The sequence below is a fragment of the Pleurodeles waltl genome, chromosome 6, assembly GCF_031143425.1.
Source record: "Pleurodeles waltl isolate 20211129_DDA chromosome 6, aPleWal1.hap1.20221129, whole genome shotgun sequence".
NCBI classification, from domain to species: Eukaryota; Metazoa; Chordata; class Amphibia; order Caudata; family Salamandridae; genus Pleurodeles; species Pleurodeles waltl.
In genome coordinates this window covers 215,601,005-215,620,820 of record NC_090445.1, presented here as the reverse complement: position 1 = coordinate 215,620,820, position 19,816 = coordinate 215,601,005, and the positions used below count along the sequence as shown (strand labels likewise).

The window sequence follows — 19,816 nt, the reverse complement described above, 5'->3', positions numbered from 1 at the left end:
TAATCAAAAACAATCTTCACCACCCCAGAACAAGCTGTCCACTCCACTCCAATTTGCCCCAATGTAATCAAAACAATCTGCCCAACTCAAAACAATCTGCCCCACTGCAATCTGCTGCACTCCAATCCAAAACAATCTGTCCCCTCCAATCCAAAACAATCTGCCTTACTCAATCTGCCCCACTGCAATCTGGTGCACTCCAATCCAAAACAATCTGTTCCACTCCAATCTGCCCCAGTCCAGTCCAAAACAATCTGCCCCACTCCAATCCGCCCTACTACCATCTGCCTTACTTCAGTCCAAAACAATCTGTCCCACTTAATCCGCCCCACACCCATCTGCTTCATTCCAATCCGAACCAATCTGCCCCACTCCAGTCAAAAATAGTCCTCCCACTTCAATCCACCCCAATCCAAAACAATATGCCCCACTCCAATCCAATCCACCTCACTCCAATCCAATCCACCCCACTTCATCCCAGTTCACTCCACTCCCATCCAATCCACCCAACTCCGAACCACCCTAATACAATCAGCCACACTCCAATCCAAAGCATTCTGCCCCACACCAGTCTACCCTACTCCAATCCAAAACAATCTGTCCCAATCCAGTCTGCCAGGTCCAATCCAAAACAATCTGCCCCACTCCAATCCAAAACAATCTGCCCCGCTCCATCCCTTTTCACCCCACTCCAATCCACCACAATCCACCCCACTACAACCCAGTCAACTCCACACAAATCCAAACCTCGACACACCAGTCCAATCCAGCCCAGTCCAACCCAATACTCCTCACCCCAATCCACCACACCCCAATCCACTCCAGTCCAATCCACCCCAGTCCATCCCAACCCACTCCAGTCATCCCACCCCATTCAATCCAGCCCATTCCAATCCAACCCACCCTATTCCAATCCAGCCTACCCCTCTCCAATCAAGTCAAGTCCACCGCTCCCCAATCCACCTCACTCCAATTCAATCCACCCACTCCAATACAATCCTCTTAAATTCACCCCACTCAATCCAGTCCAGTCACATGAATATACCCTACTCTAGTGGAATCCACCCTACTCCAAACCACCTTAATCTACCCCACTTCAATCCTGTACACCCCTCTCCAATAAACCCCCCACACCAATCCAATCCACTCTACTCCAATCCAATCCACCCACTCCAGTCCAGTGCACCACAATGCACTCTACTCCAATCCTCCCCAACCCAGTTAGCCCCTCCCCTATCCAATCCACCCCATTCCAGTACACCCCTCATCTATCCAATCCATCCAGTCCACTCAATCCAATCAACCCCACTCGATTTAATCAATTTTACTCCACTTCTCCCCAATCCAATACACCCCAATCCAGTTCATCCCACTCCTGTCCACCCCACTCCACTCCACCCCACTGCAGAGAAATTCACCCCATACCAACCCAATCCACCTCACTCCAATCTTCTCCACTCCACCCCAGTTTGATAAACCCCAATCCGATACACACCACTATAGCCCACCCCACTGCAGTCCAGTTCACCCCACCCCACCCCACACCAAACCAAATCACCTCAACACAACACACCCCAGTCAAATCCATCCCAGTCCAATTTACCCTACCCCAATCCAGTACACCCCACCCCATTTCAATCCACCGAACTCCAATCCAGTCTACCCCACGCTACCCCAATCCACCTCACCCCATCCCAGTTCAGTCCACCGCACTCCAATCCAATCCACCTAGCCTACCCTGCTCGCATCCACCCTACTCCAATATAATCCACTCCACTACAATCCACTCCAACCCAGTCCAGTCCACCCCACCTCATCCCAGTTCAGTCCACCACACCCACTCAAATCTAGTCCATCCACCTCACCTCACTCCCATCTACCCCACCTCCATGTAATCCACCCCAGTCCAATGCACTGCAATCAAATCCAACACACCCCATCTAAAACGAATCCACTCAACCCCATTCCAGTCAATTCCACCCCTCTCCAATCCACCTCACCCCATTCCAATCTACCCTCTCACTCCAATCAGCCATACTCTACTCCAGTCCACCCACTCTATACCAGTCCAATCCACCCACCCCATCTCAGTTTAGTCCCCCACTCCCAATCCAATCCAGCACAACCCCCTCCAACCCAATCCACCCCACCCCACTCCTCTCTAATCTAATCCACCCCACTCCAGTACGGTCTAATCCACTCCACTCCAGTCCAATCTAATCCACCCCAGCCCATTCCAATCTACTCCAATTTAATCCAATCCAAACCACCGACCCAATCCAATCTAATCCAACCCACTCGGATCCACCCTAATTCCAACCACCTCACCCCATTTCAATCCACCTCACTTCAGTCCAATCCACTCCACTAAATCCACCCCACTCTACCCCAATCCAGTCCACCCCATTCAACTCCAATCTAATCCACTCCACTACCTCAGTCCACTCCAACCCACTACACCCTATTCCACCACACTCCAAGATGCTCTCTGCCACTGAACACTACTTCTCTCTATTCAACTCTATAACACTCTAATCCTCCTACTTCACTGCACCACATTCAAACAAATCCACTCTATGATACTCTACGACACTCTACTCCCCCACTCCATTCTGACACTCCATGCCACTATGTTTTAACCATGCTGAACAGGAGCTACACCGGTGTACAACATGGCAAAACACATTGCTAAAGCCAATAGCTCTTATATAGGTGAGACCTATTGGCTTTGCCAGTGCTTGTTCATATTATCACGCTGTTTCGATAGTGGTCGCTGCAGTAATCGATGTTGTATTGCACCAAACCCATAATAGACCATGCACAGAGTGTAAAGGGGCGAAAGAGTATCCCAGCTAGGGTTCCTCACAAAGCTACATAAACTAAAGTCATGCTTAGGAGCGCAAACAATGCATATGCATCAGGGTGAGCAACATTGCATTATTTTTCCAGTCATGATACATGTGTCTTTTTGATAACGTTACGTATATATTTGCGAGCCACCCTTTGGCAGTTGTCTGGGTGACGATTGTACTCCAGGGTTATATTTTTTGAGAGATGTAACATAAGATAGGGCTAGTTTACGAGCTGTGCACCCTGGCCCAGTGCTAAATTGGGCTTTTTGTGCCATTGATGATGTCAACCACGGTTCAGGGACATCTTAAGGATTTTGGGGGCCCTGGACCAAACGTATTTTGGGGGCCCTGTTGGGAATAGCTTTGAATTTATGATCTAGTTTCTGCTCTTTCATGACCTCTATGGCCAGGTCAGTGACAGTGCACAGACACACTAGTCCAAATTCTAAATATGTTTACATCTAACATTCAGGGATAGTGATGTGCGTTTTGAACATTGTAACACAGCAGCTGCTCACTAACATTAATGCACATAATCTCTACTGTACCCTCCCATGTCTCATATGTGAGGTCCTGTTCTGATCTAAAAGTAACTTTTTTATGGATATTGCATGAAACATAAGCATAACATTTCTCTGCAAAGTGTCTGATATAGACTCTCACACATCACCCACATTAAAAATATATGACAGGAAAACAGTATTTAAAACAATCTGCTCAAGATTTTTCCAGGTCATTGGGGCAAGACTCTGCAGAAAAGAGCTGGCTCTATCAAGGCACCCCCACTGAATGGCTGGGGCGTTGGGGCAGAGCCCACTTTGTCCATGCCTCAAAACGTCTCTGCAGCTGTTGTTGATTTGTAGATATGATGTTGCAGTATTTTTACCATTCACACAAACCAACAGTGCTGATTTGTGCACAGCATTGCACAGATTTGAGTGAATCTGGGTCTTTCTCCAAGTCCATTCTAATTTTCTCACTCACATCTTTCTGACATTCTTAACCTCGACAGGTCCCTTTCTCCCAGTCTCCTACTTTCACCAAAGTACTTAGCATTTTACATCATTTTCCTTGTCTATCTTGTATTTGCTGCTACACATTAACTTTCGTTCATTTTTTCTATCTTCTCTCTTGTTTTGTTTGCACTTTATATTTTCAGTCTTTATTAACTTTTCTCTCATTTTGCTGTTTGTTTTTTTCTTTTGCTTTCTCCAGATTCCTCCACAATTGATCATTGTTTTTTCGCTCCCACGTTTCCTTTGTCCAATTTCCTTTCCTTCTCACTTTGTCCACCCACTCTGTTCTTTCACACAGTGTTTTCGCTCACATACGTTTTTTCCATCATCTTTCATTTCACATCACACGTTTTCTCTGCCTCTCTTTCTGTGGTTTCACATCCGCCTTTTTTCGTTCCACCTTATCTCTCATCTCCTACCTTGATTTGTTTTCTCATTCACCTTTTACATCTTCCTCGTGCTCTGCTTTTTCTTTTTTCTTTTTAGTTTTAGATCATCTCTTTTCTATTTAGTTGTCTTCTCTTGTTTGACACCACGTGCCTATTTTACCATGCCACGTTCTATTTCCTCTTATTTTGGCATCCCCTGTTTTATTTCCGTCCTGCTTTTCTCCATCTTGCTTTCTGTTTTACCCACTTACTGATTCTTTTATTTGTCCTTTTTTCTACATTCCCTTCAATGTTGAAAATGAGGTGGATCCTTCAAGATCCCATTTAGCCAGATCCGGGCCAGCCTCGGTGAAATGTGCTGATTTTGTCCCTGTGCAGTTGGCCATTACCGGGACACATTCAGCGACACCTGCACCTGAGGTGAGAGGTCTCTTACTTCCAGCTCTAGCTGGGCCCAACTCACATCCCTCACTTAAAAGGTCATCAGCATGCCTTTTGTTCCAGCCTCATCCTGGCTGGTTTTAGCTGGAGCTTAGCACTTTGATTCCAAAGCCATTGAGAAAACAAAGACATTCTGCCTGTCACTTCACAAGCGCTTGAGCGAAACTATATTTTGGTTGCATGTTTTCTCACTTTGCAAGCTCTGTATGTAAAAGAAATGCATGCACTGTAAGAAGATCAGATATATCTGTCTATGTGAGTACTTACACAGTAACCATGAGTACAACACACTACTGATAAGACCTTATTATTGCCCTAAGGAACCCTTTCAGCAGCCTTAGAATAACAAAATATTGAGGAGAAACAGCTTCTGCAGGTATACCTGCTAGGTTGCATGCAGCTGCTTGACAACAGTTCGTAACTCACTGAGTTATATTACAAGGGTTCGTAACTCACTGAGTTATATTACAAGGGTTATAACTTGTGATCTGCAGGTTACACAAGGAACTCTGAAGCAAAAATAGAAACTCACTGAGCTGTATGCATATAATACAATGCCGCATCCTGCTTATCGCACATTGTGCTTTGCAGCAGGCACATTAACCCTCTATGCTATTTTATGACTACGCACATACATTTTTCCAGCAAGTGCATAAACCACCTGAGGTATCTTGCTGTTATTATGCCCAGGAAATTGCTCGGTACACGAAGATTTCTGCAGTAGGTCGCCTAGTCAGTAAAACATTTTGAAATGAAGTTTGTTATTAGTTGGGTAAGCCAGAACAGACTTACTGTCACTTTTGTAATTGTCAGCTTCTTTGTTTCTCTCATCTCATCACCTGGTTTCCCATCTTTTACTTTCTGAATTGCTTCGTACTGTGAGCCCCATTACAAGGCATAGTTAATACAAGGAGCTAATACAACGCATTGGACACTGTTACCACAGTGTTTGTTTTTTTCCTAGTGCGGTATTAGCACCCTATTCTGAGATCCACATACGTAAAACTTTTAGGCCCATATTTATACTTTTTGACGCACAACTGTGCCAACGCAGTTGTGCGTCAAAAATTTTACCGCCGGCTAACGCCATTCCAACGCGCCATGCAGGCGCCTTATTTATGGAATGCCGTTAGCCGGCGCTGCGGACTGGTGTGCGACAAAAAAAATGACTCACACCAGGCAGCGCCGGCGTATGGGAAAATGGGGGTTGTGCGTTAAAAAATGGGACAAGTCAGGTCTGAGGCAAAATTCAGGCCTCAAACCGGATTTGCACCATTTCTTTTGACGCCCAACCTCCATTGACATGACTCCTGTCTTAGCAAAGACAGGAGTCATGCCCCCTTGCCCAATGGCCATGCCCAGGGGACTTATGTCCCCTGGGCATGGCCATTGGGCATAGTCGCATGTAGGGGGGCCCAAATCAGGCCCCCCTATGCCACAAAAAAAATCTGAAAAAAATACTTACCCGAACTTACCTTTACTTCCCTGGGATGGGTCCCTCCATCCTTGGGTGTCCTCCTGGGGTGGGCAAGGGTGGCAGGGGGTGTCCCTGGGGGCAGGGGAGGGCACCTCTGGGCTCCGTCCGAGCTCACAGGTCCCTTAACGCCTGCCCTGACCCAGGCGTTAAAAAACGGCGCCCATCAGGCTGTGCGTCGTTTTTTAAGGCCCACCCCCTCCTGTGCGTCAAAATGATGTCAGAGTATAAATATGGGGCACAGGCCTTAAAGTCATTTTTTGGAAGGGAACGCCTACCTTGCATATAATTAATGCAAGGATGGTTCCCCCTTCCAAAAAATGACGCACATGGTGGAATTTTGACGCCCGCGGGGTCGGACGTCAAAGTATAAATATGGGGCAGGGTTTGCGCCGATTGTGCGTCAAAAGTTTTGACGCACATTCGGCGCAAACGGAGTATAAATATGCCCCTTAATATCAGATGTCCCCACACAACATTCACAAAGTTTAACCTGCTGAAGTTTAACCTGTGCTGTCAAAAAAACTCCATATCTGTGGGAAATGTGTGCACAAGTTAGAATCCCTCAGCATTTATTTTGTGGGTTTCAAGGTGTACATATATTTGAGTCCCAGCGTACACAGGATACAGAGAGATCGAGGTGCTGGTGGCAAAAATCTCAACCTCCATCAAAAGAGCTAGTCTGCTCACAGACCACTTGGCCCTCAGCAAGTCATTCTAGGTTTCCAAAAAACAGTCAGTTTTATAAAAAGGACTGAGAGGCGTAATGAGCTGAATAATAACAAGGAACATTTACAGGTGCAGACACCTCTAATAAACACATCACTCCACTGTTTGCATTTATAGTACTTAAGATAATGACATAGGTGACTAACGTAGTATATTGGACTTGTTCAGTGCTTTACTTGACTCCATTTGTGGGTCTTGTATCGCCAAGAATAATAAATATAAGGCTGTGTCTCGGTAATGAGCCAGTTGTACATGATTACTATAGTACATCGAAGTACAAGTATTGATACGGAAGGATAGGAATTTGGTACCATAATAAGTAACCCATGTTCCAAGTACTGAGCATTTTGGACCTTGAAGTAAAGGAACTTCAAATTAGACCCAATATTCAGGTGTGCAGTCCCTTCCCCAAAGTACTGTCATGCGAGCCAGGCTAAGTGAAGGATAGGACCAAGATGAAGATTTTTTATGATAATACCATATAGCCCAGAGTCTTCTCTGACTGACCACATACCTGCAAACATTGCCCCATAGGTGAGACTATTAGTTCTACAGGTTGAGCTCCCAACATGGCTCAGAGACAGCATACCAGTTGTCAATGTCTCCTATGATCAGTGTCTCCCAGGCCGAACTTAGGCCCATATTTATACTTTTTGACGCAAAACTGCGCAAATGCATTTTTGCGTCAAAAAGTATAGCTCCGGCTTGCGTCATACCAGAGCGCCAGCCAGGCGCTAAATTTATGGAATCCCACAAGCCGGCGCAAAGGGTGGGCTAGCATCTGGGAAAATGACGTTAGTCAGGTGGGGGTGGCGGTATGGAGGAAGGGGGTTTTGCCCCAAAAAATCACGCTAGGCTGGTTAGAGGCATAAAAAAATGCCTTTAACCAGCCTAGCATAATTTCCTGATGCAAAACCATCCATACCACATGACTCCTGTCTTATAAAAGACAGGAGTCATGCCCACCACCCCAATGTCCAGTATAGGGGACAAGGTCCCGCTGGGCATGGCCATTGCACCCAGTGCCTTGTAAGGGGCTCATTTCAGGTCCCCCAATGGCACTTAAAAAACGTTTTAAAATACTTATCTCTACTTATCCTACTTACCTGGGATGGGGTCCCCCATCCTCTGGTGTCCCTCTGGTGTGTGTTGGGGTGTTCCTGGGGCTTGGGCTGGGCACCTGTGGGCTCGTTCCATGGTGTTTGACCATGGAAGTGGGTCCACAGCTCCCCTAACGCCTGCCCTGACTCATGCATTAAATAATGATGCTAAGCAGGCTTAGCGCCATTATTCAGGCCCGCCTTCCCCGTGTGCACATTGTTTGCACAGGAGGATAAATAAGGCGATAGAGGCTTTGAGTAATTTTTTGTACGGGAATGCCTACCTTGCATCTCTTTGACGCAATGTGGTTTCACACTTCCAAAAAATGACCTTAACTCCAGTATTTTGACGCTAGATGGGTCTATTATCAAAATATAAATATGAAGTTAAGGTTGGGCTGAATTTGTGTTAAAAAATTATGCAAATTCAGTGCAAACAGAGTATAAATATGCCCCTTAGTCTGCAAAGTGTGAAATTACTTAATATGTCCTTGTCCAGGTGAATGATCAATTTGTATTAGGGCACTCTGATGCCAGGACCCCCAAAAGATTGGTTTGCCTGTGGTCTGAACTGCAGCATTGTGTTAGATGGGTGCTTTTTTGTGCAAAAGAGGCGATGCCCATTAGTTTTATGGACCAGTCACCACGCAGTTGTGGTTGCTGCCAGAATTGGATTCTGACCACAGTCTGACTGGCAGTGACCAAATAGTCAAGTAATTACAAATTCAACCATTCCAACAGATGGCCTTCTAAGGATACCCACACAGGGGCCTTTTTCAGGTCCTGCATGTAATGACAGCTGTGGTAAGTGGAAATCCAGTCTACACAACAGCATGGGAGGCAAGCAAAGTCCTCGTGCTGTGGTCTCAGCCATACCCTAGCAACCTTCGGTCTTGGCTTGCGGCCATTCCAAATATCTGATCTAATACTAGCATCAATCTGAGGGAGTAATTGTCTGGGCTCTCACAAGGGTAAAATGCCAAAGAGCTAATTACGCCTGGGTGTAATTGTCATTTTAAATATCTGCACCTTTCTTCACAGAGACAATTCCAAGTGTTTCCACTTCACAAATTATTGTTTGGTGCGAGTCATAAGGGGTAAAAAGTTATCTTAAGCCATATGTGTAAGGCCTCTGTTTATGCAGACATCTAGGTATTTAAGTCATTTAGGCACCACTTCATGTTGTAGGTTTGTAGCCATGCAATAGACGTCGGGAGGGCCTTACACTTACTTTAGTTATTCTTGTAACCAGACAGGTGCAAAGTTATGAAATGTTTGAGTTGGATAAAGGGAGCAGAATATCATCTGCTTATAATAGTACTTTAACATCACCTACCCAGTAGGAATACCTTGGACGCTATAGGAGCACAGAATAGCTCCTGATAAATGTTGCAGGGCAAGTACAAATAGAGGTGGAGAGAGCGGGCATCGATGCCAGGTACTGAACCCTATCCCAGTTGTTCTGGACAGTAAACATCCTTAATTAGTATCTGCTATAGGGGATTCATAGACAAGACATACTTTGCTTATAAAATCCTCACTTAACCCCATCCTGGAAAGGACTTGAAAACAGTATTCCCACTCGACCCAATCAAACGTCTTCTATGCGTCCAACAGGAGGGACAAAATCTTCTCTGGATCATTCTTTATCTGATACTGGGGGATGTGCCATAGTCTATAGATGATTATGGGGTGAATTGCCCAGCAAAAAACCTACCTGTGACTTATGAAGTAGTCGGAGTTTCACACTGCATAGGCGCGTCACCAGTATTTTGGCCAAAATGTTTTGATCCACATTAATCAGAGAGATAGGGTGATAGCTAGAGAACTCCAGCAGGTCTGCATTGTCCATAAGTATACGTTTTATAGAAGCCTTATTAGATAGGTCTCTGTCGTCCTGCACACCTGGTGCAACCATGGTACTAATAGAGACTTTCCCATCTTATAAAACTCACATGGGAATCCATCTTCCCCTAAGTGATTTACACTTAGGTAAGGTAGAATAGCGTTGTCTCTTCGGTTATCTTTCCATCAAGGTATGTCAGGCCATCCTATAGAGTGGGAAGATGTCGGGGTCTAAAAATGCATCAGTTTGATCGATTTTTGCCCTACATTCTGAAGTATATAGATATGTACAGTTTGAAGCTAAGCAATCCACTCTGCCTAAGGGGTGCATTAATAAACCACCATCTTCACCCTATACAGCAGGTAAACCCACCTTAAGTTCTCCCTGGCACAGTTATGCTGCCAGCAGCTTCTCAGCTTTCCCCCTTTAATCAAATTGAGTAGAGAGCATATCACCAATCATTGGTAGTCCTCAGTGCTTAATTTGTGCTTGTAGTTTCCGGTGCAGAGCACCAGCGCCTATTTCTGAGGGCCGGCGCTTATTTTTTTTGCTTCAAGCATTTATTGTGAGCAAAAGACACATGTGGGAAAGACAGAAGGGGAGAAAAACACAAAAGCATCACAATGGGAGCAAGTAGAAAGCTGCAAGAGTGGGCTGAAGGGGCAGGGTGTGGCTGTAAATGGATTGAAGATGCCCGAGATGGCTTCAGGATGACGCTGCCTCAGTATTCCGTGTTCGCACATTCAATTGCAGCATCCGCATGTTTAAAAGGAGGGATTGGGGCACCGGCACATTTTTATTTACAAATTAAGCACTGGTAGTCCTCCAACGGGAAAGTCATTTCAACAACCATTTGTCGCTCAGGCTTCACCACTGACATTCCTGTTTTCAGTAGTTAGCTTCGGTGGTGAGCTGGGACTTGTCTTTGTCCCTGTGGAGTGCATCTACAGTCTGGTGTAGGCAAGCTCACTTGTAGATAATCTAGTCTCATTTTAATGTTTAGTAGAATACCTGTGATGGTTCCAAGGTGTGGCACTGTCCTCTGGTTTGGTGGCGAATTTCGTGGCCCAGCAGTGCCCATTGAAATGTCGTCTGTGGTGCTAAGGAAGGTTCCAGGCCATTTATCTCCATAAATTCCTTTGTCTTTACGTCCAGGGTCACTATAATTTCAGCTGGGTCCAATAGACTGTACTTTGGGTCCCACTATCACAGCCGGGGCCGTAAACTTCTTACCTTTGATGTTGGTTTTCGCTGAATAGTACACCAAAAAGGAAGTTGGGTGACTTTCATAAAAGAATGACCCTAAAATGTTGATGACACAATTCTCTATGCTATAGTTGCTCGTGGTTTCTCACTTTAGGCTTTGTACATGTTTTGATCCGGTGTGTGCTCTATAATGCAGGTGGTTCCTTGAGTTGGAAGTTAAGGAGTTGTATTCATTAAAAGCCTATCATGCTGTCCTTCTTGATGGTTTCTGCTATACTGTATATAAGGATGTTGTCTCACCTTCCCTTGTCTTCAAGTTCGGGGACCTTGGCTTTAAGGTACTCGTGGGGCATATTTATAATGCTCCACCTTGCGCTACATTAACACCATTATTTTGTACGTTAATGTGGCCTAATGAGGCTGAAATCCCTGTGCCGTATTTACAGGGTGGCGCAATGCATGCATTATGCCACTCTGTAACTCATTGTGCTACATTATGCGTGTGCCAGGCATAATGTATGCAAAGGGGGCGTTCTCCCGTTAGGGGAGCCGGAAAAATGGCATAAGGAAATCTATGAGATTTCCTTGCACCATTTTTTACGGCACTTTTAATGCCTGCTCCAGAGCAGGTGTTAAAAGATGCCTTCGATTCTTTAGAATGGGGCCCTGTGTACTCTGCAGGAGAAGCGCCAATATTTTGGTGCTACTACTGCAGAGTACATCAATAGCGTCATGAGAAATTACACCATTGCCCCCTATCCTGCCGCCATGGTGCGCAGTATTTTAAATACGGCGCACTCATGGTGGCGGTAGGGGGGTGCTAAGGGGCACAGGGAAAGTGCTGCTGCACTCGGCACAGCGCCACTTTCCATAAATCTGCCCCTCAATGTGTTTCCCCAGTCTGGAGGTTTCTCTAAATTACATTAAACCTTATCTAACCTCCTGCCTATTGTGTCTATTCTAGCCTGAAATGCTGATGTCCTGATTTCACTTCCATCGTCAAATCAGTCATCTTGGAGTCCGCAGTACACAATGTGGTGCCAATAGCAGATATTGTGTCCTTTGCGGCATCCGATAGCTTGGGGGTATCTGCTTTGGAAGTAGCCATTGACCGCGCCACTGCTTCTGAGAACATAAACTGGTACTCTGAAGATTTTGCAGATGGTGTCATGTAGTTCCAAAGGCAAATCATTGTATAATGGGAACCGTCTGGAAGGGGGGGAGCTAGGCCACCAGCACTACATCAGTGGTGAAGCTCACCTCTCTGCAAGCACAATCCTGGACCAGTAGTGGAAGCCAACACCCTGCAGGAGGACCACCTACACAAGTCAATGATCCTGATCTGTAGCCTCAGTGATTTAGATCTCCATTCACACAAGCTTGCACTCAAAGAGGACATAAGTTCCAGTGTCGCATCCAAAAGACCTGATACATCTACCAGTCGCTGACCGTCGGGGCTTAAATGCACCATAGCAACTGAGCAGGGTCCTCGGTGCCGCCTTCCGCCAGGAACAAAGTTATATCATTAGTGTCAGGTCCCTGCTCTGGAGGCTACTCGGTGAGCACAGAGCGTCCCAAGACAATCATCCCAGTAATCTTGTGCCTGATTGGGGCTGGGGTCAGGTAATGTATGAAGCCAGGCATCTAGGGCCAGATGTAGCAAAGACATTGCGACTCGCAAACGGCGAAAATCGCCGTTTGCGAGTCGCAAATGCGTCTTTGCTATGTTGAAATGCATTTTGCGAGTCGGAACCGACTCGCAAAATGCATTTCCAAGTTGCAAATAGGAAGGGGTGTTCCCTTCCTATTTGCGAGTCGCAATGGTATGCATTTTCATTTGCGACCGCGATTGCGGTCGCAAATGAAAGTGCAGTTACCATCCACTTGAAGTGGATGGTAACCCAGGTGCAAACGGGAAGGGGTCCCCAAGAGACCCCTTCCCCTTTGTGTCTGGCACAAAAAATAATTTTTCAGAGCAGGCAGTGGTCCAATGGACCACTACCTGCCCTGAAAAATACCGAAACAAAAGGTTTCGTTTTTTTTTTCAAAGTGCAGCTCGTTTTCCTTTAAGGAAAACGGGTTGCACTTTGAAAAAAAAAAACTGCTTTATTTAAAAGCAGTCACAGACATGGTGGTCTGCTGTTCCCAGCAGGCCACCATCCCCGTGAGTGCCCTGAATCGCTATGGGGTCGCAAATTGCGACCCACCTCATTAATATTAATGAGGTGGGTCTTTGCGACCCCATAGCGACTCGCAGAAGGTGTCTGAGACACCTTTCTGCATTCCAAATTGCGAGTTGCAATTTGCGAGTCGCTGGGACTCACAAATTGCAAGTCGCAATTTGGAAGTTTGCTACATCTGGCCCCTAGTTCCTATGGTGGCAAAAACGCGGCCTTTGATCAAGGCCACTCAGCATCAGACCTCGCCTCTCTCCGCCGGTCAGTCAACGTCCTGCCATCAACGTTCGCATCAGCGTTACTGGCACTGAAAGAGCAATGAAGCTCTCCTACCTGCATCATGATCTGGTGCTGCGCTGTCATGTTCCCGGGGTGATCGATGAGAGCGCTGCTTGGTGTGGCAGGGTATGGTGATCATCCACCCCAAACTCTGGTTTGCAAGGGACTCTCACTCCCAGGACCCTGGGACATATATCTGGCACCGCCAGGGTTTTAAGCAGGAAGCAGCCATCATGGTCGGCTCCTAGCTCCCCCTCCTGCGGTTTATTTTTATTTCACACTAACTTTCTCTGCTATAGACACTGTTTTTCCTAAACACTTTTTCCATTTTATCTCTCCCATTTTAAATGGTTTTGTCTCATATTGCATATTAGCACCTACATTTTTCTATTGCTTATTTTAACCTCCATTTTGTTTCTAATTACTTTGTTGTCTCTTTTACTTTCTCCATCTTCTATCATTTCACATTGTGACTTTATATTTTCTCTTTCATCTTCTCTTATATTTACCATCATATTTATTCACTTTTATTTTCGCCATTTTTCATCATAGCTCGGGTCGATTTTTTCCCTGCTTTCTCCATTTTTTTTGTCTCATTTCACTCTTTCTATGTGTAGCTCTCTGACTTGTCTCTCATTTTACTTTTTTATTTTCTCTTATGGGTACCTCCCCACCGGTGCAGCACCATGCTGGGTGCAACGTACTTACTGGTGTGTCTGGACGTACCCATTTCTGTACCACCCCCGCAGATCCTTTTTTGTCTCTCATATTTCTTTATTTTATGCTTTACGCTATACCTTTTTTATTCTCTGACGTTCTCTCATCTTCTGTATTTCATTTTTACACCTTTCGTGTATCTCATTTTCTCCATCTTCTCATTATCTTCATACCTTATTCTTCTGCCTGTCACTTTTAGTCGTCTTGCTCATGAGTCACATCTTGATTCCCCCTCACATTTTTCATTTTTTATCGTTTCAATCATCTTTTGGTATTAATTTTGTTTCTCTCGCAAACCTTCTCTATCTTTTTTCCTTCTGTTATTTTTCTCTTTCACTTTTTTTCACCTTCTGTCTCATTTCAAAGTTTATTTCCTTCTCTTAGTTTTTCCATCATTTCTATAGGTTCATTTATTGCTTTTCCTTCATTCTATTTTTCCATATTCTCTCATGCTTCACACCCCGTTTTTCACTCTCACATTGTTCATCGTCCTTGCCATTTCATGTCTCATTTTGATATCTGTTACTGTTTCACTTTTTCTCTCATCTCCGAATCATTTCGTATATCTCTTCTCACTTTCCTCTGATTTTTCCTATGTTTTATATTGTCTCTTTTTCATGCCATTTTCTCTACCGCTTTGTCCAACATTTTACATTTCAGACCTTCTTTCTTCCTTTTGCCTCTTGCTTTCTACACCTTTTCTCTCTTCTTTTCAACTTTTTGTGGGGAAATCAATGCTTACTGAGCAGTTACCATGTGTGGGTGCTGTTATTTACTACTAGTAACCCAATGCCATTAATACCATTGTGCTCTAATTGATCAATTTCAGGCACTTGAATGTTTGGGGCATATTTATACTTTTTGATGCAAAACTGCACTAATGCAGTTTTGCACCAACAAGTTTAGCACTGGCTTGCGCCATTCCTGAGCACCAGCCGGGTGACATATTTATGGAATGACGCAAGCTGATGCAAAGGGTGGGCTCGCATTAAAAAAAAAATGACGTTAGCCGTGTGGGGCTGGTGGTATAGGAGAAGGGGGTTTTGCACCAAAAAAAGATGTTAGGCTGGTTAGAGGCAAAAAAAAAAATGCCTCTAACCAGCATAGCGCCATTCTCTGACACAAAACCATCCATACCACCTGACTCCTGTCTTAGAAAAGACAGGAGTAATGCCCACCACCCCAATGGTCAGCACAGGGCATGAGTGTCCACTGGACATGGCGATTGCACCCTGTGCCATGATGGCACTTTAATTTTTAAAAACATTACTTACCAATACTTACCCTACCTACCTGGGATGTGGTCCCCCATCCTCTGGTGTCCCTCTGGTGTGGGTGGGGGTGTCCCTGGGCCTGGGAAGGGCACCTGTGGACTCATTCCATGGTGTTTAACCATGAAAATGGGTCCAAAGGTCTCCTAATGCCTGGTCTGACCCAGGTGTTAAATAATGGTGCAAAGTAATCTTTGCACCATTATTAACCCCTCCTCCCACCGTGCATCATTTTAGCACGGGGTATAAATATGGGGCTATGTGGTTAGCACCATTTTTTAGATGGGAATGCCTACCTTGCATCTCATTGACGCAAGGTAGGTTCATGCATCTAAAAAATGGTGCAAACTCCAATATTTTGACGTTAGACGGGTCTAGCATCAAAATATAAATATGGAGTTAGTTTTGCACCGAAATTCGAGTAAAAACAAATGAAGCAAATTCGGCGCTAATGGAGTATAAATATGCCCCTTAGCGTGGTTGTGCAATCAAGGCTAACTCTGAGAGATGATGGTAGAGGTTAGAAAGTCATATACATAATAAATAACACTGCTACTCTTCAAATTAGAATAGGTAATTTATTTACAAGCAAAAAGTGTAATTAACATTTTGATACACAGCACTGGCATCTTCCAGAGCCAAGCTACAAAACTAAACACTATAGCGTTTAAGCAACTCGCACCTTATGTTTGAATAATAGTGAGCCGGATGACCAATGTTATTCCAAGGGACACTGTTAGGCTGCTCGCAAACTAGGGTTTTACTTCAGTGTTTGTAAACAAATAATCTCAATCTGCCAGAGGTACCAGACAGCCCGATAAAATATTGCAGTATTGATATATGTGTGGGCCTCTTGGGTCATTTTTCTGACTCTAGACTGGAGAACGCAGTGGATTTGATACCAAAAGTTTGAGTGTCCAAGTAAAACAACCCCAGCATCTATTGACGTCGGTTTCCACCCCTAAAAACCAACGGTTACACCCAAGGAAAAGAAAAATGTTGACTTTATGGTATCAAGAGTCTCCGTGTTTAGTTCAATGGGGCTACCCATGGATGCAGTAGTCACTGTCAAGTTGGCGCACATTTCCAACCACGTCACATTAGGATGCCTATAATATCTGACCTTGGAGGCACAGTCAGGAAGCCTGGGTCTACCAAAGTCAAGCTTTATTTAGCTTTATTTAAAGTTTGGAAACTACCTCAGGTCATAAAGAAGTGAATTTAAATAACCTTGTGTGAACTTGCAAAAATCACAGCTTTCTAAGAACAGCTGCCCAGATTCTCCAAATATGGAGTTGGTGAAGTTTAAAAAAATGCAGAAAGGGCCTCCATGCTGCAGTGGTGTCTGTCCTTTGTAACACAGTGCTATGAGCCTCTTACTTTGATGTATTCCCACACTCCTTTTCTGGTCCCCAGTCTAGGAAGTCTAATGGGGAAATTCCGGGGTCATGGAAGTCTCAGGTACTCACACATACAGATAAACAGGCACCCAGAACAGTATCGGGCCAGCGCTGCAAACCTCTAATTCACTGATACCACTTCATCTCATTGCCTGGTAAGAGGGAAACTTTTCCAGCCACACTGTGGTTGCATGTGCAATTTCAGTGTAGCTCCTGTATATAGAGCTAATCTTTGGTATAGGGCATCTCTAGTGGAAAACAGAGCACCTCATGTGGGCTCACAGATCATAGAGTCCACTGGAGGAAAGTCATGAAGTAGGTCAGAAAATTGCTGGTGTGGATGCATGGCTGAATACAGAAAAAACACTGAAATTTACAAGTTACAGTTAGGCGCACAATCCATAATTCGTACAACAGCCACGCAAACCACGAAAAGCTCCCTCAGCCAACCAGATCTGAGTATTTTTTAAATTTTGGAGTAACAGAGGTCCGCAGTTCTGCAGTCAAAGATCCTCCTTAAATTAAAGGTACAGATATCTCTAAAATGTAGCTTCATTATGCCCAACTCGACCACCTTTGGAAATGCAAAGTTCTCATAAAATTTCTGAATGTCTTTAGACCAAACAAATAAAAGCACAATCCTTAAAGTTCTAGATTCAGTCCAAGCTTGGTGTAATTCTTGTCAGTGATTTCTTTTTCTAGATCGAAGAGCAAATCATCCTATGGGAATTAAATTTTCCAATGAGAATGAATTTTTCTTAGCTCCCGCCTTACGGAGCTGAACAAAAATTGCTATGAAGGTCCCAATGTGAATGTACTTTTTTGTGTGATCCATCGAATGGCACCAAATTTATTAAAGGTATTAAAATATTAAGAAAACAAAAGATGCCTTTCCTATGGAAACTCAGACTTAACCATAACTGCGCCGGTGCTATCGTCGCCAGTGCAAGCTATATTCGAATATAAATATTTATATATTTTTTATAGGGTAAACCTTAACAAACTCTGTGTGTGTGTGTGTGGCTTTTTTTCCTGTTGGCCGTCCCGCAGCAGCAATAAATGTTGCAGCCAGAGACTCACATAAATCCACTAGTCCCCATCTTTGCCCATTGTATTATGAACAATTTACTCAAGAAACGTAAACAAATCCTAAACATTTTAATTCCGGGCAGTGCTCATTGTTAGATGCACTTTGAAGTAAGCAGCTTTTTCACTGTAACTACACCAAAACACACATGGAATATCTAAAAAATACATGATGTGTAATATGGTTCTATATTGCTTATATGATTCTGTAGATAAGCCATAACTGTCACACCAAATGCAATACTTATGATCTCACAGAAATACAACCAGTAAGTAACAACACATAAAAATACAGAGTTAGTACATAACAAGACATACTCAATAACTAAATAGCACTATATTGATTGATTTCACATATTGAAATCTCCAGTTGCCTCCATATTCTTCCTCGCTTCTCATATTTTCTTCGCAAGGTTTACTTTCTCTGTATTAGTTCTGGCATTTCACATTTTAACTTCAAGGTGTGCCATTGAAAGGTATTGGAGCACTCAGTAAGAAAATACAAGCTGTGAGGTAAGAGACAGAGGACTGAAAAATCAAAGATAAAAGATGTGAAATGAGAAAAAGTGAGGGAAAAAAGACAATGGGTGAAATGAAAGATGATGGAGAGAGCGATGGAGAAAAACTAGGGGCTTTATTTATTCGTGGGTGGGTTCTCTGTGCTCACAGTTGTGTACAGCCACGGTTGTATGTCACTGCTTTGCAGGTCACAATATTGGGAGTCACTACATAGGTAATACCATTACTTTGTAACTTCAAAGGCAAATTTTAAAGTGTGTGTGTGTGTGTGTGTGTGTGTGTCCCCGCACACCAGGCGGTGACTCTGTGGTAGCAGATATGTATCAGGTCCAGGTCTGCGACATCCAGGTAAGCAAGGTACTACCTAGTGCCGGGCTCAGTGTGCTTTATATCGCTCTTGGTCTGGAGCTCGCTAGTGGGTAGCATAGTGCCTTTTGTATTGACCTGCGCTTAACTTGTTAATATTTTCAGGTGCCAGGAACCAACCGTGGGTCCAGTTCCAGAGGAAAGCTGCCCGCCTTCCCAGGAGCTCTACCTATAGCCAACTATCAGCCTCACTGACCACTGGCAGCAATGAACAGGATCTGAAGGGGTTCCCGGCCTTCATAGGGAGCGAAAGCAACAGCACCGGAGGCGGTAAGGGAGAGGGCAGGAGGAGGGAGAAGTGTAGGGATGGCCAAATGAAGACTCATGGGAAATAGGGATTCGAGCACACTGAAAGGAGAAGAAGACCACCAGGTGCAAAATAAGATAAGAAGGAAGCTGTTCATCAACGGGGGGCTATGTTATGTTATGTTATATTGATTTGTATAGCGCTCTAATCACTCGAGAGGGTATCCAGATGGAAGGATTGGAAGCCAAAAGCAGGTCAGGCAAATGTTTGAAAACCAACCCCATACTACAGTGAGTCTCAGAGAACACTATTGAGCCTCTCTGGGGGTGCTCGGGTACCTTCTTTGCCCAAGAATTACTTTAAAAAAAATGGGGCCAAACTATTAATTTTCCAACACAGTATTTAAAATATGTACGGTCAAGTTCCCTAGATGTTAGAGGTCATTCTAAAGAGAAACTCAGAAGTTAATGCCACAGGTTAGGGCCAAGCACAGAGTAGGGGTATTTTATGTATTATTAGAAAAGACTAGGTCGTATTCACAGATGTATTTTGGCCTCATTTACGCCTGCTAGAAATTCACGAAAGAATTCCAGGCAGGCATAAACGCTTTTAAAACTGTGCATTTCTCTGCCCAGACTACGGAGAAATCTGAAGCAGTAAATCCCACGCAAGGGGTGGGAGAGGGCGTTAGAAGGTGAGGT

General features: G+C 44.4%; 1 protein-coding gene across 6 annotated transcripts in view; it reads left to right on the top strand.

The window, feature by feature from the left end:
* FAM171A2 (family with sequence similarity 171 member A2) overlaps positions 1 to 19,816 on the top strand; it is a 231,269-nt gene that overhangs the window by 153,548 nt on the left and 57,905 nt on the right. For all 6 annotated transcript variants that reach the window (XR_011204773.1, XR_011204772.1, XM_069237909.1 and 3 more), the window contains exon 4: positions 18,974 to 19,138. Coding sequence is in view for 4 of the 6 variants with exons in the window: in XM_069237909.1 (XP_069094010.1) it covers positions 18,974 to 19,138 (165 nt within the window). In the remaining 2 variants the exon portion in view is untranslated. The remainder of the gene's footprint in view (positions 1 to 18,973; positions 19,139 to 19,816) is intronic.